Raw genomic sequence first — 20,657 nt, forward strand, 5'->3', positions numbered from 1 at the left:
TCATAGATGGAAAAATCCATCCTTATGAAGGTATAGAATGGTCAGTGTATGGCCTAGTTTCATTTTACCAAAATATGAGCATGTCACAGTTATTTAAAATGCTCATTCTGTTTCTCCTCTCAACTCTGATAATAGAACTCAAGATTGGTTATATAGAAATGAGGGGAAATTGTATAAAAAGAGGCAGACTAGATAATCACATGTGTAGCTCTGATACTATGGTTCATTCTTGATTTTTCTGCTTGTGGATCAGTAACTATGGAAGAATGAAGAATGCAGGTGTTCTTCTGCTCCTCACCCCAGCTGATTTGGGCAGGCATCTGCATCACTTGGGTCACTTGCTGATGAGGATGTCCCCCAGTTAAGTCACACCAAGGAGAAGCTAGTTCTTTAGGTGCTAATGGCTACTGCAGCTACAGACAGAGGAGTTTCATTCCTGTTCTTTAGATCCATCATAGCTAATTTCCTGTGAGGTAGGGAGGGGCAGTGGGTGAGAAAGTGAGATAATCCTCTGGCTGGTGTGGAGGGTCCATTATAGGCCTTAGGTCTTTCCCTACTTTCTTAAGCCACACCCCTTCTTGTAATGGTGCTTGTATGTTGCATGGGGCAGTGAAATTCTGCTCTTAAAAGTGAAATTCTACATTCAGGAACACAGGGCTCTGTCCTCTTCAAACTTAAATATTGGTGAAATTTCTCTAAGAAGGCCCTTCTGCTCAAGAAAATCAATAGCTTTTCCTTTGCCAGGCAATTCAAAGTAGAAAGTATGTTTTGAATGCCTTATTGTCCCCAAGGTGCCTTAATTAGTTGGGTTACCATTAAAAGCCAGGAGTTTCAGAGGTTGAATCTTTGTGGAGTAAATTAATGCCTGTGGGGTTCTATAATTTCAAGGAGAAGGAGAATTCTTAAATAAAAAAGTATGTTAATTAAAAAATCAGCTCAGGGGGATTTTTAAATTTGTTGAATTCAAAGATTTCCCCCCCAATCATATTAAAAACAATTCCACAAATACAAACTGAGTATCTATATATACCAGGCATTGTGATAAACTGAGAGGTCAGAAAGAAAAGATACTTTTACTTCCCTCAGGGAACACAGACTCTAATAGAAGAATCAGATACACAGAGAAGCCCAGGCTCCCTATTACCATTTATTGAGTGTGTCCAGGGAGAGTTCATTTCTGAGAATACAAAAGTAAATAAAATTCAGGACTAGGACTTTCCTGAAGAAATCTGCTAATAAGACAGGAGGCCATGTGACCAGTGTCATGATGTAGAAATGGTTAACTTTAGAGTGTAGGGAGTGGGTGTCTAGAAATGCTTCAGAGAGGAGGGAGATGCTTGAACTGGGTCTCAGAGTAAAAGTTCAGGAGGAGAAGGGCAGGGAGGAGAAACTCTAAGCAGTAGAAAAAGTTTGTGCCAGGATGCTGGAATTTTAAATACCTTGGCAGATTCTAGAGCTCTGAATATTAGGACATGGATGAATAGGAGGAGTCAAATGGGAAGTGGTGGCAAGAGGAGAAAGACAGGAGGACAGTCTTGGGGGCTCTCTTGCAACTTAAGGAGTATCCATCATCCTGCACACAGAAGCAGGGAAGGGTTTTCCATGGGAGAGGGCATGATGGTGTTTTCACTTAAAAAGTATCAGGTAGCTGTGAGGGATGAATTGGACAGAGTTGAGAAGCAAGTCGGAAAAGCTGCTTCTGAGACCATCATGTTAGCCCGGGGGAGACTTGGGGCAGTGGCAGTGGGGAGCTGATGGATGGAAGAAAGAAATATTTTGGAGAGAATATGGGCAAGATGAGTTAAAGAATGATGCCTGGGGGCACCTGGGTGGCTCAAGGTCCCACTCTTGGATTCAGCTCAGGGCATGATCTCAGGGTCATGAGATCAAGCCCTGCATCAGGCTTCACACTTGGTGGGGGGGAGGTGTTCTTGAGATTCTCTCTCCCCCTCTCTCTCCCCCTCCTGCTCGCTCTCTCTCACTCTCTCTCTAAAATAAATAATTAAAGCTAAAAGAATGATGCTGAGATTTCTAGGCACCCTTTAGAGTAGCCAAAATAGTCTTCTATGTAAGGGTCAATAAATATTTTATTTGAGCAACAGCATACATAGTGATGCTCTTAAATAGAAAAAAGGAAATCCAGAGAAAGAGTAGGTTAGGGAGAAGAAGATACATTTGATATTGAGTCTAGGATATTTTTTCCTTAGGTTTTTTTGAAATCTGTTTCCTGCCGATGACAAATCCATATGCCTGTTCTGTAGATTGACATGCTATTGCTAATTGAAAATACTCTAATTGAAAACTATGTCCTTCCAGATGACCATTGGAAAATAACCTTCATACATTATACAGGATTGCCATGGTTATTTATTTATTAGGCCTCCTCTCGGGCTGGGCTAATCAGAAACAGGGATGATGTGGTCAGGCTCGGGAGGATTTCTGTATCTTGCCTTTGAGATAGCTCCCTGGGAGGGGAGAGAAATTGCCTAGATTCCTGGGCTGCTCATATCTGAAACCATTTGTTCTAGGTGAAGCTTCAGAGCTCAAGGACCTTGTCAACTTCTTCTCAGGATAAGCTTGGGCCAGAGCAATTTTAAGATTAAAAAAGAGAAGGAAAAAGTGAAATAAGGATCTAGCAAACCCCTGATTCATGAAGTAAACATAATTTAACATTTTTGCTCCCTTCTTCAGTTCCTACTGTATAGGTGAGAATCAGTATGCCATTCTTGGTAATTCCTGTTTCTAATGGGGCAGGAGTTGGCATATTACATGTAGGTGCTCCTTGTCCTTGAATAACATTTTAATACATTATTAGATATCTATATAAACTTGAACATTGTGGTATTGTCCTGAGTGTCCAATTGAGTGACCTCCAAGATTTCATTCCCCTTCAATAGTCAAGGATGATTAGAATTTTGTATACATGTAGAGAACATAGGAGCAGTTAAACAGTATATACATATTGTTCATGCAATAAATATTCAAGAAATGTATATAGAGTACATATCATGTTCTGGACACTTACTTTTGGGCTCTGGGGACACAGTAGGCCCAAGAGACCATCCTTGCCCAAAGGGAGCCTACTTTATAATGCGGAGGACAAATGTTAAATCAATAATCAAATAAGATGGTTACAGATAGAGATAGATGTGAGAAGAGTAGATAGTAATGTGCTGGAAAATGATTGACGGAGTCAGGGAAGCCCTTTGGATGAGAGGCCATGCTTGGATCTCAAGAAGAGGGATTCCAGGCAGAGGAAACACATACACAGATCTTATGGTGGGAATGAGCTCAGTGAGTTCAAGAAACAGAAGGAGAGCCAGTGGTTGGCTGTATGTAGATACTGTAGAGTGAGGGATAGATGGCCAACTTTTCTAACCAGTAATGGAATGCTTATTAGAGACTCAGACTTATGTAGACTGCGTATAAATGCATCTATCCCATCTCCTGCAAATGCATCTATCCCATCTCCTGCAGCAGCTTAGTGAGATAGGCATTGTGACTCCCATCTCCTAGGTGGAGGGACCTGGGGGTGAGGGACAAGGTTTTTAGGACCTGAGCCCAGGCCTTCTGATTCTTCCACTGCCCCTCACTGCAGGCTGGCAGGACTGAGCAAGGCACTTGGAATGAAGAAGTGCTGAGTCACTGGCCTCCTAGGCTGCCTTTCAGAAGATGTTTGTCTTGAATTTTGTGATGGCTTTGATGGAATATTGACAACGATCAAGCAACGATGATAACAGTGGCAATAACTCTGCCCACTACCATTTAGTTTTATAGTTTGCAAGGTACACTACCTGGTTCCTCATTTGTGGCTCAGGAGACCCCTCAAAGGTAAGCAGAACTTGTTTTATTCTTCTCGTTTAGGTTATGAGATTACCTGAGGTGATGCAAGGAACAAGGTTGGGACTTGGCTTAACCCTGAATTAGAATCAGAGTCCTTGCCTTAAACCACAGAGACTCCCCATAGAAGGAGGAGGTATATATGGCCCATAAGCCTGTAGTCCCTCAGACATCCAGAAAACAAATTTGTGCCTTCTTCAAAATGCTTTTGCCTGTAAAAAAGAGGTATAAAAAATGGACTCGCTCATGAATATACAGAGCTCCTATTGTGTGGCAGACCCTGGGACTATCAGAGGATCTCAAATAGGTTAAAAGATACAGATTGTTTTAGTACAATGTTACTATACAAGACTAGAAATAATGCTATGAAAATACAGAGGAAAATGTGATTAAGTCACTTTGGGAAAGCTTCACCAAGAACAGAACCATACACTGGGCTTTAAAGGATGAATAGTAGGCTTTCTCCAGGGAGAGAAGGTTGTTCTAGGAAAAACATACTTACTGTTCCTCAAATAGCCCATCATTTTATCATGGTAATTGGGTGTGTACAGAGCATAGGAAATGCAAGAAGGAATGATGGGAAATGATGCTGGTAGACTGAAGTCCAACTGTAATGGGCCTTGAGTGCCAGGCTCAGGAAGTGCTGTATTTGGCCTGAGAATGCCAGGGTGTTTTTAAGCGAGGCAGTGGTATGAGTATACTTTTGCTATGTTTTAGAAAGCAAATGCTATTGGCAAGGGGTCACAGGATTGGAACAAGGGAAAAGTCAGAAATTATTATAATAGTTTAGGAGAAGGAACAAGCCCCTGAATTGATTGTCATGGCTAATTACACATTGAGGAGAACTGTTGGGGTAACGTTAGTGAGGCTTAAAAGACTAATTGGATTTGGATGTGAAGACGTACCAGTTGGATGTTGGGATACACATACTGGTTTTCCATTTGTACACACACACACACACACACACACACACACACACCACACCCCTTGTTTTCATCTCCCCAGACTCAATTCTCTGATTCTTCAAGCCAACCATCGATTTATTTTTCTGTCTTTAAAAAGGGAAAGTTTTAGGTCTGTGATCTTAGGGATCCTCACTGTGTGATATGATTGTTGATCCCATAGGATTCTTCTGGCTGAGAAATGCTGGTACAAACACATTTTTGAAGATGTGAATGCTATGACTAAATTTATGTTTTTTGCTTTTTTGTTTTTTTTAAAGATTTTATTTATTTACTCATGAGAGGCAGAGACACAGGCAGAGGGAGAATGCAGGGAGCCTGAAGTGGGACTCGATCCTGGGGCTCCAGAATCACGCTCTGGACTAAAGGCAGGCACTAAACCACTGAGCCACCCAGGGATCCCCCTAAATTTATGTTTTACAGATTATTTACCTTTTATGTATTTGAAACTGCTGTTGCCTATTTGAAAGCCCACCTACTAAGCACTTTGCAGAAATTATTCTCATCCAGTGACCTCTGGTAGGGAAACATTAGCAGAGCAACTTAGTCTCTTTCCATTTCAGGCTTCCCACTGAATGCTGAAGGAGAATTTAGGTATTAGATAACAAATGTTAATGGCTTGCTCTTCAAATTATAAGCATTAAGAATTCATTTCTGTTGCACAAAAGGGTTATGTTTAATCTGGGGTAAAATGAGTGTTTCTGCTTTAACACGGACTTGTCTCATTCCTACTTCACCCAGATTCATATAACACTGTGGGAAGAATCCCCAAGTCCTCTGATCTGTTTAGTCAAAAAGATTTTGGGGGGTTCTCTCCTATATTTCCAAGTCCTGGGTTTCCATGGAGAAGCAGCAGCATTTTGAGGCTGTTCTGGTGGTTAATGTACTAGTATTACCTCAAGGGCAAGCAGGCTCCTTCAGCCTCCGTGATGCCCAATTGCTGCAATGGACATAATTCTGTTCATGTCCTGGGAGTGCTGTGAAGACGTGTATGTGAGGCCACTTGAATAAAGTCTGACACCAGGTAGGGCTCAGTATGTATTAGTTCCTTCCATTTACCCTCTTGGTCATCTAGAAAATAGGTATGTTTTTACTTTTTATCTTCAGGCTGGTTATGGAAAGTAGAATCATTTCAGGATTAAAAGACTAAGGTTTAGGAATCCTGGTCTTTCAGATTTCATTAAGCTCTGTCAGCAGGCTTTTATGAAGCAAATTTCCTGAAAAAGCTATCTTTTTTTTTTTCTTTTAAAACAAATAGCAGGTATAGGTACATGATTTAAATTACCTTCTAGTCTTCGAAAAAAAAAGTATTAAATCATGCCATTGTAGAACTTAGGGCAGATTCTCTTGGTCATTCAAATGGCCATCTAAAAATTCTTATTGAGAACCTCTGATGCATTCAATACTGGTGTTATACCTATGAGCCAAGATACAGTCCCAGAAATTGTCCCAAGTTTAATTGACTTAGATATTTTGTCCTTCACAAAATTTGATTGGCATTTGTTGCTATCTGAAATGGAAGGTGGCTCTATCATCTTTTGAGGAGAGAGGAAGGGAGTAGTGGCCAAACTTTAAAATTTAATTGCATCAGGGTAAGTGACTGGAATACCCATTTTCATTGACCTAATTGTTATATGTTATATAGATGTGCAATTATTTAATCTAAATCATTTGTACTTCTGCAGTTTTATCGTTTTCATGCTTCATTATCACCCTGTGTAGTCAAGCTATTGAACCTGTTCCATAAACAGTATTAATCTCAATTACTTTGGGAGCTTTAAATAATATTCCCTTATTAAATATATTCTTTGTTATGCTGCCCGTGTTTTTGCAGTGTCAGAAGCTGTTGATGCTGATAAAAGCAAACATTTAGTTAAAAAACCTTTTATATTTTAATGAGATTTTAAAAAAATAACATGCACATTCATATTTCCTGAGGTTTGGGTTACGGAAAACACCTTATTAAGCTAATTTAGAACTTTGAGTCTGAAGTGCAACTTCATGGCTTGGTTTCGTTGGAGGGATGTGAATGAAGATAGTAGGACGCTTTCAGTCTTGGCCAGAGTAACAGTGTTGAAATTTTGAAAAGAGGATTTAAATGTGTCCGTGAAGGACGCCTGGGGGGCTCAGCGGTTGACCTCTGCCTTGGGCTCAGGTTGTGATCCCTGGGTCCTGGGATCAAGTCCCACACCTGGGATTGTGTCCCACATCAGGCTCCCCGCAGGGAGCCTGCTTCTCCCTCTGCTTGTGTCTCTGCCTCTCTCTGTGTGTCTCTCATGAATAAATAAAATAAAATATTAAAAAAAATGTGTCCATGAGACTCTACACGTCTTGAAAGCAGGGTTTGCCGCTTTCATCTCTGTAGCTCTGAAACCTAGTTGACTGTTCTTTAAATGTCTGCTGGTTGAAGGTGAACTGAGGTGCATAATGGAACGGGATTTGGGACTCTGCCCTCCAGGTTTTCCTTCCTGAATGTACATAGGCTTACCCTGGCAAGCTGTCCTTTCTTCACTTCAGATATTCCATCTTATTATGTTCATCTTTGTGGAATTTTTTTTTTTATGGCTTCTTGCTGTGACTCATTTGGGTGGTGAGTTAACTGCCACCTTGGAGCCCAGCCCTTCCTTTTAAGCTGTGGAATTCAGGCTCCCCAAAGTTAGTTTGCCTCTGGGTAGAGAGCACCACAAAATGCCCAGGTGATACTTTAATTTCTAGGGAAAGATAGCACTAAAGTGAAACCCTCTGTATTGCGTCAGCCACCTGTAAAGCCAGCCTCGGAGCATGTGTGTCTCCCCAGTAAGTCTTGGCTAGCACAAGGAAAGTGGTCTTTCTTGCAAGGATGACAAGGTGAACCGAGACCATCTCCCCACGTTTAAAAAAAAAAAAAGTTCTAAAGTGTTAGCATGGAGTCCTGTTTGACTGGCATTTGACTCTAGAACCTACTCCCCTAATTGTCACAACCCAAAATAGGTTCATGTGTAGGTGCTAAGTTGATAGGTTCAGTATGAAAATGGAATGGGGAGAACATGCAAGAGGGAGGAGCGTCAGCTTGTCTACTCACCCTCTGTCCCCATGAAGGGGTTTCCTCCTGTCCCTCTTCATCAGTCCAGCTTGGCTTCTCACACTACAGTGTGCTTGTGAACTATTATGTGGTGTCGTTTACCCAAAACCACAAGTTCCCTGTATTAAGGGTGATTGAAGAGCCCTCCAGGGGAACGTTTAGCCGTCTTTGTACGTTCATCTCTAACAATTACTTCTGTGCCTATATTGCACAAGAAAATGAAGGAACGGAGAGGCAAGTTTCTGGAGAGACCTTTTGACCCTTTTCTGCCTAAATCTTTCCCTTGTGTAAGAGGGAGACAAGTGCCTTGTCCTCTCATCCTGTGCCTTGGCCATAAAGAAGCGACATTCCTGTACTCAGGGTGACCTCTCTGTGCACGTTAGCAGGCTTGTCTGGCTTGGAGATGCCAGGAGATCTTCAGGGTGGGTTTCAGGTCCAGCATCTTGCAGAGATGCTGTGTGTGTGGTGTGTGTGTGTGTGGGGGGGGGGGGGTGCACAGGAAACTTCCTGAGCCTCTGGTGTCGCGACAGGGCTTGAGAACTTGTTTTTAAAAACCAGCGCATATTATCAGCAACTGGATGGAGAGGGAGATGCGAGTCCCGCGGAAGTTCTGCCGGAGGCAGGGGTGTGCTGCCCCTCTGGAACCCGCGGTGCCCGCGCTCTCGCAGCCCCGCCGCGGCCCCCACCGGGCTGATTGGCCGCCCCAGCACTGATGTGGAACACCGACACCCTCGCCGGCCGCCAGTGCCCTCCACTCCGGAGGGGCCCCTCTCCGCGCGCGTCCCGACCCCGGGGCCCAGCCCACCCCGCCGCGGCCGCCCCTGCACGGCGGGAGGCCGGGCCGCGCGAGGCTCCGAGGCGCCGGGGGGACCCAGCAGGCTGCTTCCTCCCCGGCTCGCTCGCCCTCGCCCTCGCCCTCGCCCTCGCCCTCGGAGTCGGTCCTGCCCCGACTTCTCGGGCTTTCCCAGCGCGCACGGTGCGTGCAGGCCGAGGGGACGCGGAAGAGGACTTGTGTGTGGTGGCTTCGTCGCCCGTCAACACTTTGCCGGCCTCATCCTCGGCCTCGCCTGCATTTCTTTCTGCCGGAGACACCGAGAAAGGCTCCCTTCTCCTTCTTTGGACTCTTCCTATTTTTATGGTAAGTGCTTGCCTCCAGCGAGCTGCTCCTGCGGCAGTGAACGGGAGGCTCCGGCTCGCTCGCTCTCTTCCCAGCTCAGCTGTAGTGACCTTCCCTCTGCGTTTCTCCTTTTCTCTTGGAGCCATGTCTGGGGTGATCCAGCTAACTAACACGCCAGGGCTCATTGTCCGGACCGTTTGGGCTTTTTTTTTTTTTTTTAAATCTTAATTTTTAATTTTTTTCCATCCCCCCCACCCCCAGCTTCTCGGCTGTGATGGAAACCTTAGCGCTCTCCCTCTTTGTCCTTGAAGCGGCAGCCGGGAGTGTGCACGGCAGCGAACCGCAGCGCCGGGCCGGGAGTGTTGGGGGGAGGGGGACCGACAAATCTGGGCAAGATGAGTCCTGGGGTGCCGGGGGCGCTCTGGGACCGGCGGGGCCGGGGCTGGGCGGCCCGCGAAGCAAACTCTCCCGTCTTCCCAGGTGAAGCCCGGCGGCCCCCGTGAGTTGTGTCGGAGCCTGTGCCTGTGCCGGGGCGGGGGCGGGGGGGGGGGCGGCGTTTGGAGCACCTGCTCCGAGTCCCGGGGGCCCGGTCCTGTGGGCTTTGCACTTGGGCAGTCGGTTGGCGGCGGGAGGAATCCTGCACCGGCGGATGGGCTGATTCATGACCTCACTGCCGCTTTGCCGGTGGAATCGCAGGGTGCCTGCGCGGCGAACCGTGCTTTACATCCTGTTGGGAGGCTGGCGGGGCAGACAGCATAGGAACATGTTGAAGCGGACAGCATAGTTTCATCCTCCCGGGAGGGGGAGATGCTTTGAGGCTACTGGAAAGGTGGGACTTCTCTAAGTGAAAATAAGCAGGTTTCCGGGGAAGAGCGTGCAGCCGGCGGATTCTGGGGCACCCCTCTTGGAAGCGTGCCCTGATTCTTCACCTGGTACCCTGAGGCTCGCTGCGGACGGAACCACAGCTCAGGTCTGTTCCCGGCTCCCTGCCTCTTGCAGCCCGAAGGGAGCCAAGAGCATTTGGATGTAGCTCTCAATGGTGCTTGATGGGAGGAGCTCTCTGTATAAGATTTTCTTCTTCTCTTTTGGTTTTTGGTAGCAGGTGTGTTGAATTATTTTGGCATTCCAAAGAAGCAGCTTCCCAGTTGTAGTTCTCCTTAGTTCTTCTCCAGCCTTGGGATGGAGCTGGGTTGTCGTCTTTGAGTGTGTGTGTGTGTGTGTGTGTGTGTGTGTGTATTTCCAGTTCTGGTCCATTTCACTTTAGGAAGGGTTCCGATCAAATGTAATTCAGTCTGTGATTTGTAAGATACTGCACTAATAAATGTGATTTTTTTTTTTTTTGTAACAAATGAGAGAAGAAAAAGGTGGTAGGAAATTTCTGGTCGTTCTCCCTGTTGATTGGGAGTTTTGGAATATAAAGTTCCTTAACTGTCTTGCTCATTCTCACCACTTTTATTTCCACTGCCTGTGTGGATTTTTCTTAAAATAGTGGTGATGACATCCGGCATATGCTTTTATTCCATTCCCTGGGTTCAAAGTAGATAAATTTGGTGGCGGGTTCTTACATGAAAGCATACATTTAAATAAAGAGCAAGAATTTGTGGATGTTTACATGATAGCCCCGTTTCAGAGTGAAACCAGCATATCAGGTTAATGACAACAAAACAAATTAAGACCCTTGCAGACCATAGTCCCTGAATCCTCAAGTAACGTTTGAAATACTTTCAGCATTGTTTGGATGAGCCGTTCTAATATCCCCTCTCTTTCCTACACTCAGCTGTGGCTCACAGCAGTGTTGTGATCTGACCAGTAGACTTCTTGGCTTCCTTTGATTGTTCTTTCAAGCTTACTTGTTTACTTTCATCCTTAATGGTATCGTCTTACTTTGCTTACTCTTTTTTGCCCCCTCCAGTTGCAAGGATTTTTATCAGGTGCCTGGCAACACAATTTGAGGTATTCCCCAAGATGGAAAGAGTTAGAATCAGCTTGTATGTCATGGAAATAGGCTCCGTACTTCACACTGCAAGCAATTTTGGATGCATTTGAAAATATTTCCTTTTAATTAGTAGCAACTTTAGCTTTGAGAGGGAAAAAAAATTCCTTAGGCTTCTTTGTCTTGCTGAGCAGAATGTTTGCCCATGCAAGCAGAATTGTGTGTGTGTATACGTAATACATATATATGCAAGCATATACACAAATGTACTGTTTACTTATGACTGTTATGTGAGTATACTTTTAATAGTTGCAGCATGCTCATTTAGAAAGTAGGAACAGAATTCCTAAGCTGTTGCTCAGCATCTTCTAGCTGCTGCTGCTTTTTTTTTTTTTTTTGTAGGGATTTCCCCACTTCTTACACCCCTCCTCCAGATAACGCCTTTGGGAATTTCTTTGAATTGGGATAATGCGTTCTACAGCATCTTCTTGTCTCACAGCATGGTGTCCTGTTAATTCCTTTGCAGGGTCTCTGAGGCAGCATAGAAAACAACTGCAGGGGGGAAAATTGATAAAAAGAGGTGCTGAGTGGAGCCAGTAGCCTCTTGGTTGATGAAATCACCACATTTTAATTCATGTGTATTAATTTAGCTGCTGCACCTTGAAACCCATGTTGCTGATTTGAAATGGGTCTGGAAGCTCTGAGATTGGTGTAGATGCACTTATTCATTTTTCACACTCCTTAATGACAGCTGTGGTTGGTTGAAACTGTGCTTTTACTTTCTCTTTTGGTGGTGGTTTAGTTTGGAACCTGCAGCTTCTGTTGTAAACCAGTATTCCCTGTTGATCCTCTTCATCTCTATTCTCTCCATCTTCGGCTTTATGTGTGTTTCTGTCTGTGAGCCTGCATGTGTGTACATGTAGTAACTCAGGCAGTGGAAGTTGATAGCTAACGAAGACTTGGTTGCAGCTTCTCTCTTAGGAGCCGGACTCCAGAGTTCAATATGCAATCCTGTTTATGGGGAAAGAAATTGCCCCCATTAATACCAATACAACCTCATGCTTCTGCAGGCATTCTTGTCATTGAAACTATTTTCCATAGTTGATTACCAAGACCAGAAATAGAATCAGTTTTGCATTTTAATTAATGACATTCTAGGTCGGTCTAGGTTGGACTGTCCTCAAATCTTGACATGTTTACTACCTGAAAGGTCTTTGTATTAAGTGGGGGAGTTTATAGAGCCTATTTTTACAGAGTAGAAAAAAATCTGTGATTATGTGACACAGAGTTTCTTTGGGAATTGGATGAACCACATTATTAGGGATGTTGGCTGAATTTTTCTGTTGCTTTTTCCAGTATAATTAATGTAGTTCCTTTACCATCTCTCTGTGAGCCTCTTTTTTGAACAGAGGAAAAAGAGGAATGTATAACTCCCACATAAAGCTGCTTAGGGAGAGGACTGTTCTTTAACAGAGATTCAAGACCACTTCTAACACGAGGGTGATCTACTTTGAAAGGAACTTGCTATTCAATTGGCAACTTGGATTGTATAAAATAGAAGAAATGCTTCATGAGCTGTGTCAAATATTGCATTTTTGATCTGTGCCTCCCTATTGAATTCATCTAGGACCATAGTCACCAGACAGCTTTGCAGAAGAAAATCATGTCCTCAGGAGCATAATAATCTAGCCAGACTGTCATAAATGTTTATGCTGCAAGTTATATCTCTTGGGTTGTGGAGAGAGATGGCAGGATTTTGGAGGAGAACCAAATCACAGCCCCAAAATAATGCAAGACGAAAGGGGAAATTCTTCCCTTTATTTAGCATTTAATTTTCCAGGCAAGCTGTTGGCTCTTGAGTCTGAAGATCCAAGAAATTGTTAAAAACACATAATGGCATGTTTCAGGAGCCTTCTTGCTAATAGGAATCCTTGACCCTTATAATGAGGCATCTGCTCAATGACCTCCTGGCCTGTGTGAGCCAGCAGCCATTCTTATAGAAAGTAGACATCTTGTAATGCAGCAGGAATTTCCTTACTTATATTTTTCCTGTTGGTCTCCCACTGGGGACCTCCTGTGAGTGTCAGAGGGAATGAGTGTCTGGAGATGGAGAAGACAGCTAGGCACGGTGGGACGCCTTCAGGACCCTGGCTTCCAGGGCAGCCCCAGGCACCAACTGCTGGGAGACTCAGACTCCTATCTGCTACCTTGGGCTTGGGCCAGACAATCTCAGAGGGCTCCCTCAACTATTGAAAAGGATGAACTGTTATTTTTACTTCTTTTTTTACTAGTTGGATGGTAATTTTTAAGGCAATTGATCCAGGTTAGATATTCTTGGAGAGGAGGTAGGCTGTACATTCCCTTGATCATAGAATCATGACTCTGATTACCTGCTTACCCTGGTGCATTTTGAAATGTTTCTCCTAACTTTCAAAAAAAAAAAAAAAAAAGACCTTGAGGAGTGTCTTATCAACCCTCTCATTGCCTAGGTAGGGAAGCTGAGGCTCAGGGAGGCTAAGTGCCCTCCCCAGGGTTGGAGGTCCCGTTAGCACCTGGGTAAGATGTTTTGGTGCAGTGTGCATGGATTTACTCAGATTCTTTTTCCATTTCTGGTGTGGGACCCTTTCCACGATACACAGCTGATGCTTACTGTGTCATTCATTGCTCACAAAACTGCTTTGTGGCATCTAACTCACTGGTGTCCATTATTTCTGGGTTCATTTCATGCAGATTACGTGGCTGTACCAGTCAGCGTGAGTCACATCAAGCCAATATTAGTGGAAAGTTGTTCATGTTTATGTAGAAATGCATTTTTTTACATTGCAGTTTTGCTCTCCTTGTGAACATTTTAAGAATTTTACAAATACTGTGCTTAGTTTTTTCCTCCTGCATCTCAACTATTGAACTGATCAGTTTTTTGGGAGGGTGTGATATTTATGAATTGATTCATCCATTTATTCAACTGATACTTATTGAGCACCTGTTGCGTCCATCCAAATGCCATGCAGCAGGGATCTGGTGGTAAAACAGCTGGACGCTGCCATCGCCCAGGACAGGGCATTCAGGCTCTGGTTATGCTTCGTGGAGTTTGTCTTGATGCTTTGCCGGTGATCTTACTGTTTCACATGGGTTGTGAAAGGATCCAGTTGAAAAGCTGTTTTCTTGGTCTTGTTTCTGCTTATTCCACTGATGAGTTCTTTTCCTGAAAAGGCATCTTCGCCATCCTTGTAATGTGTACCTTACAGTTTTCCAAAACAGTATCCGTAGCTTCTGTTCTGTTGTTACCCGACTGAACAAAAGAGATTAATTAGCTAAACTTGTTTGTACTATTGTGATTCACAAAATGAGTGTTCCCTTCTTTGGAAAAACTGTTCCCTGGAATCCTCAATGTGTGGTCTGGGTTGCATGGTGTCTAGGGAACTAATCGTGGGTTAAAGACAAAATCCCTTGGCCCTGCACAGCAAGCCAGTTATTATATGCGGTCTGTGTTTGCTGGTTTTGCCTCTTTTTCTGCAGCTCCTATGGAGTGTTTCAGAAGCACCAAACCTACTGCAGTGCTTAGAAATATCCACTGCTCTCACTGAACCCAGTGCCTTTGCCTGTGCCGGTTCCTCGGCTTAAAATGTTTCTCCTCTCTTCAGACTGACTTTCAAGGCCTCTCAAGGATGCTTTGTGACACTCACCACCTTCACTGACCTCGTGTGCAGAGCAGAACTAGGTAGGCAGTGTCTGTCCTCTGATATCCCTCGGTACAAAGATATCACAGGGCTTTACAAATGGTATTGTGATTATTTGTCTACCGTTCTTTTTCCCCAAATAGACATTTTGTTCTTTGAGGGCAGGGACTGTATGTTCATCTCTGTATCTCAAGGCCTGGTTTAAGTGGACTGCCGGATACCGATACCTAGATGATACCCAGTAATCCTTGATGGGAATCACCATGTAAAACCTATGGTGCTGGTATTGGCAGCTCCTGCTGTATGTGGAGAACTTAAGTTTTTCAGAATAATGTGACTCTATGAGTTAAACTGAGAAGGAAGAGAGATTGGCAGCCATCCTGATGCAATCCATTAGAAATTCTATGGAGAGCCCCCAGAAATGTTTGTCTCCAGATGAGTTTCCGTAGAGTAAACAACAAGAACTTATTAAATGTCTTTTCTAAATAAAGCATTGTTTTAGGTTCCCAGGAAGGAAAGATTTTTTTAAAAGCCACAAACCAGTAAGGATTTGTTTCACGTGTGAATGACCTGGTTATGAGACAGAGGATTACAGAGATTCTAAGGCTGTCGATATATGCAGATAAGGCAGGGGGTAGAAAGGGCATTCCAGACAGAGCCAGAACCTGGAGATCTGATGGTGTGTCAGCAGGGAGATGGCTTGGGTGATGGTGGTGGTAGTGGTGGTGGTGAAACGGAACATGAAGACATGAAGAGAAAGACCAGGGACCTTTGGGTGGGGGAGATGGGAATATATATCAGAAGAGCCAAGTGGCAGTTTATTATTACTGAAAGGTGGGAGATCATTAATAGGGTCTAGATATAGCCAAAATGGAATCTCTGCTCAGGTTTAATTAAATCAAAAGTCTGTATTCAGCAGGGAAGGAGAGCAGTTGCTCAGTACATAACCACATAAAACGTTTGCTTCTCACCCAGCCCGTTTACCCTTGAGGGTACACTTTGACATTCAAAGTCATCACAAGGAAATGAAGCCAGGAAATGTAATCTGAATCAATCAGTTTAGACCTAGAGAGAATTTAGGATGGAGGTCACTGAAGTGCCTGTGAAAATCCTATCTAGAGTGTAAAGAATGGGATCCCTGGGTGGTGCAGCAGTTTAGCGTCTGCCTTTGGCCCAGGGCGGGATCCTGGAGACCCGGGATCGAGTCCCATGTCGGGCTCCCAGTGCATGGAGCCTGCTTCTCCCTCTGCCAATGTCTCTGCCTCTCTCTCTCTCTCTGTATGACTATCATAAATAAATAAAAAAATTAAAAAAAAAAACTTAGAGTGTAAAGAACCCCATGGTCCTTTGGTGCTTTATTCCTCATAAAACTTTTATTTCTTTTTTATTTGACAATTAGCTTTGTGCTCTTTACAAAGGATACAATCATTTTATTAATTAGTGGGGATATGAATGGATAAGCTGTGTTCATGTTGGTGAAAAAGTAGCTTATTAAAAAGCTCTATCTGTAATCAGTCCCATCCATCGCCGAGGTACGATTTCTGCTGTGCTTCTTCCTACTTTTTTCTTTTTTTTTCCCAAAAGAATCAGGAAACATGTGTTTAGGGAGCAGTGAGTTAAGTTTTGTGCATCTGAGAATTGGATCTGGTCAGGTGCCTCTCCACCTCCGATGTAACTGAAGGAGGAGTTGTAAGGCTAATCTCTAGACCAGTTGGCCAGAGCATGAAAGCAAATAGATCTTCAGTGAGAGATGATGAGGTAAAAAAGAAGCTCACTTCATTGGCTCACTCACTAAGCAAGTGCTTCTTAAGCACTCCCTATGCTTCAGGCACAGCTCTGGGCGCTGGAGAATAAAACCATCTGCATCTTGCCTTCATGGAACTAATGATCTGGTAGAAACGGGAGGAGCAAACAGACCAACACATTAGTAGATGCAGAGCATGAGAGATGGTGATGTGCGCAGTGGTGAAAGTGAAGAATGTTTATCCTGCTGTCACCTTCATATTTGGGGTTTCCATTTACTGAACGTATTCATGATGTTTAGATCACTTGGCTCCATGCGGTGTTTTTAGCTCACTGTTTTTATACTTATTTTCTGACTCGTCTACCTAAACTGCAATCTTGAGGATTTTCCCCCCTAGGTAAGTGCAGCTGTTGAAACATTTGGAGTACTGTGAAAAAGTTATAATCAGGCATTTTGCTCTGGAAATGACGTAAAAGAAAAGTGAGATGGACATCAGAGCCCATGAGTATTTTTCTCAAGGTAGAGTTGTCAAAATTTAGATGAAGAATAGAGGATGGAAACAGACCTGTCTGTCGCTTGAGCCTGAGGGGAGCAGGTTGGAGTGTTCTTCGGGGAGACTGGGAGCTTGAGCTTAGGGAGCTCTGGCCCTGGGAAGGGGACAGGGAAATGATGGACGACATCACCAGCGAGCACAGCTCAATAGAGAGAGATAAGAGTGAACCAGAAAATGAACATATGAGAAATGGGCAAGGAATTTCAGTTTGGGAGGGAGGGAAGAAAGATAAAGCTAGTGAGAGGCATCATTTATACAAACCGGTCCTGCCTGGCATAGAATATCTGGGTCAGTCAGTTCTTAGAATTGGTGCCTTGAAACAGAAAGCGGTATTTATGAATTAAAAAAAAAACTCCTGCCATGTTATGCGTGATCTTTAACTTAGTATCAGTGTTCTGTTCCATCCTGTGCAAGCTCTTGGTCGATACTTCCTACCTTTCCCATCAAATAATTAGGGCTTAAAGGAGACTGTCTACTGGTGGTGGAGAGCCTGGGCTCTAGGGCAGGCAGGCTGGTTCCTATCCTTGCTCTGCCACTTACTCACTTGTGGACCTTGGACAGTTCACATAGTCTCTTCATATATCATTGTCCTCAACTGTAAAAATGAGAGTAACTAACAGTTCCTGCCTCATAGAGTTATTGTGAGTGTTAAATCACGCGGTCGTACATGGACCTGCTTAGTGCAGCGTCTGCAAGGTGCTCATGTTGCCCAGCAGTTGTTAACTCATTACCATGATTTGTCTCTCTGGTGTTAGGAGTTTAGAGAAATTCTGTGTGTAGTTTATGTGTGTGTATTTCACCTGCTTAGCAGACTTTCTTCTAATGATGATCATCCTTTCTTCCTCATGTTTAGATAAGTGATTTTTATAGTGAAACTTTTTGGAAGGATCTCAGTTTTTACTCTTAGTCTCTTAAATGCTTATTCAATTGACTTGAGTTGCAAGTCAGTATCACAGTGACATATGAGCAGGGGTACTGAAGGAGTGAAAGACTTCAGGAGTCCATGCAGGAGGACCTACTAGACATAGTACGTGACTTTCTGGCAGGAAAAGAGAAAAGTGAGGTGGAGGGGGAAAAAGGAGCAAGAATCTAGCAGCAAATAAGATGAAAATCCTTTGACAGGGACCGGGGGGCGCGGGGGGGGGGGGGGTTAGGGATGGTTGCTCCTTAGGTGGTATGTGTGTGTAAGCGGTTTCCTAGAGAGAATAAGCAAGGAGATGGGATTGGTGTAGATGGAGCCAGGGTGGTTAGGGAGGAGTTGTTATGTGGCATTTAGTTTGTAGGAAAGATTTCTAAAAGCAGAATGCCTGGGTCACAGGGTGTGTGGGCTTAAAATTTTGATAGCTCTTATTGAATTGCTAGTGACAGAAGTGTGCCCGTTTGTACTCCCAACAACACTGAATGAGAACACCTGTTTCCTTATTCCTAAGCCCACCAGCAAACATTTTGATTTTTTTTTGCTAATCTTCTAGGTAAAAAGTATCATCTCATAGTTTAGATTGAGCATCTTTTTGCAAGTTTACCTATATTTTCCTCTTCTGTGAACAGTCTGTTAATTATTATTTTTCCAGCTCACTTTTGAGTTTTGGTCTTGATTTTTTTTTTTTTTGGTCTTGATTTTTAGGAGCTCTTTATATATTAATTAATATTTCCTTATGATTTTCCCCTATTTTATCATCTGCCTTTTGATATTGTTGCATTTTGGGGATAAGAAATTCTTAAGTTTTAAGTAATTAAACTTGTCATGTTACTTCTGTTGTTTCTGGCTTTTATGTAATAACAAAAAAGCCTAATCCACTTTGGGATTATAAAACTGGTTCAACAATGTCTTTTTATATATTTTAATGATTTTATCCTTATTCACACATATTTCAGTTTAATAATGAAGTAGACATCCAATTTTATTTCTTCCCAAGAACTATCTAGTGGCCCCCCCACACATTTTTTGAGCTATGTATCTTTTCTTTGAGTGTTGTAGGTTAATTCTTGAGAAGGGTGATGTTTACTTAGACCAGGGTAGAGGTGGCATGAAAGGGTAGCATCCTCTATTAAATCCCCTTAAGCAGTTTGGACTATTAGGGGGGTTTGCTCTGTTTTGTTACTTGTTAGTTTGTTGACTAGTTCCACACTGTTAATCTCTCTAGTTTTTTTTTTAATTTATTTTTTATTGGTGTTCAATTTACTAACATACAGAATAACCCCCAGTGCCCGTCACCCATTCACTCCCACCCCCCGCCCTCCTCCCCTTCTACCACCCCTAGTTCGTTTCCCAGAGTTAGCAGTCTTTATGTTCTGTCTCCCTTTCTGATATTTCCCACACATTTCTTCTCCCTTCCCTTATATTCCCTTTCACTATTATTTATATTCCCCAAATGAATGAGAACATATAATGTTTGTCCTTCTCCGACTGACTTACTTCACTCAGCATAATACCTTCCAGTTCCATCCACGTTGAAGCAAATAGTGGGTATTTGTCATTTCTAATAGCTGAGTAATATTGCATTGTATACATAAACCACATCTTCTTTATCCATTCATCTTTCGTTGGACACCGAGGCTCCTTCTACAGTTTGGCTATCGTGGCCATTGCTGCTATAAACATCGGGGTGCAGGTGTCCTGGCGTTTCATTGCATTTGTATCTTTGGGGTAAATCCCCAACAGTGCAATTGCTGGGTCGTAGGGCAGGTATATTTTTAACTCTTTGAGGAACCTCCACACAGTTTTCCAGAGTGGCTGCACCAGTTCACATTCCCACCAACAGTGTAAGAGGGTTCCCTTTTCTCCGCATCCTCTCCAATATTTGTTGTTTCCTGCCTTGTTAATTTTCCCCATTCTCACTGGTGTGAGGTGGTATCTCATTGTGGTTTTGATTTGTATCTCTCTAGTTTTTTTGTTTTGTTTTGTTTTAATATCTGGTATGGCTTGTCACCTCTTATTCCTCCTTCCAGGAGTTTCCTGCATCTTCTTACATGTTTTTTTTTTCTATATAAACCTTAGAAATTGCCTAGTACTAGAAAAAAATCATATTTTGGGGGAAGAATTAAGTTTATAGATTGAGAATTTATGAAATTGAATCAACCTGTCGCCAGAGTATATGTTCCCGTTTACTCAAATCTTTTTTATGGATCTAAGTAATGTTTTTAAAGTATTCTTCATATATCTTGATAGTAGTTTTTATTTAAACAATTTAATAGGCTTTCATGATAGGTTCTTGTGTAAGCCTTCATGTGTTTCCAGAGGTACTGAGGGATGAGAAGGGAATGGGAGCATTCTTCAGGCACCATAGAATAAATAAATAACCTAGGAGAAAAATACTGAAAATTAGCATAGAGGGATGTTATTGGGATGTTATTGACTCATTTTTTTTCTTTTATCTCTCTTTTAAAATCCCATCTTTTGGGCAGCCCCAGTGGCTTAGCGGTTTAGTGCTGCCTTAAGCCCAGGGCGTGATCCTGGAGACCCAGGATCGAGTCCCACATCAGGCTCCCTGCATGGAGCATGCTTCTCCCTCTGCCTATGTCTCTGTCTCTCCCTCTGCCTGTGTCTTTGCCTCTCCCTCTGCCTGTGTCTCTACCTTTCTCTCTCTCTCTGTCTCTCATGAATAAATAAATAAAATCTTTTAAAAAAAGGAGCTGCCTAAAATGGTTCTTAAAAAAAAATAAAACCCCATCTTTTGAATTGTTGATCTAACTATAACTATAGATTTGTCTTAAATCTCTAATTGAATTTATTGTGTTTTTCTCCCAAATTGAGAGCACCAGTTGCTCAG

The 20,657-nt window shown here is 43.1% G+C and overlaps 1 protein-coding gene across 10 annotated transcripts in view; it reads left to right on the forward strand.

Annotated features, from left to right (window-relative positions):
• Positions 1-20,657, forward strand: part of ANO4 (anoctamin 4) — a 405,675-nt gene that overhangs the window by 57,509 nt on the left and 327,509 nt on the right. For 2 of the 10 annotated variants that reach the window (XM_077846032.1, XM_077846036.1), the window contains exon 1: positions 9,343-9,460. The exons of 1 other annotated variant lie outside the window; for it this stretch is intronic. In XM_077846032.1, coding sequence (XP_077702158.1) covers positions 9,376-9,460 — 85 coding nt within the window. In that variant the 5' untranslated portion in view covers positions 9,343-9,375. Of the gene's footprint in view, positions 1-8,406; positions 9,002-9,340; positions 9,480-9,614; positions 9,951-20,657 lie in introns of those variants that run through there. 7 more of the 10 variants (XM_077846038.1, XM_077846037.1, XM_077846035.1 and 4 more) reach the window with 6 other exon arrangements.

This window comes from Canis aureus, chromosome 13, assembly GCF_053574225.1.
Source record: "Canis aureus isolate CA01 chromosome 13, VMU_Caureus_v.1.0, whole genome shotgun sequence".
Lineage (NCBI taxonomy): Eukaryota > Metazoa > Chordata > Mammalia > Carnivora > Canidae > Canis > Canis aureus.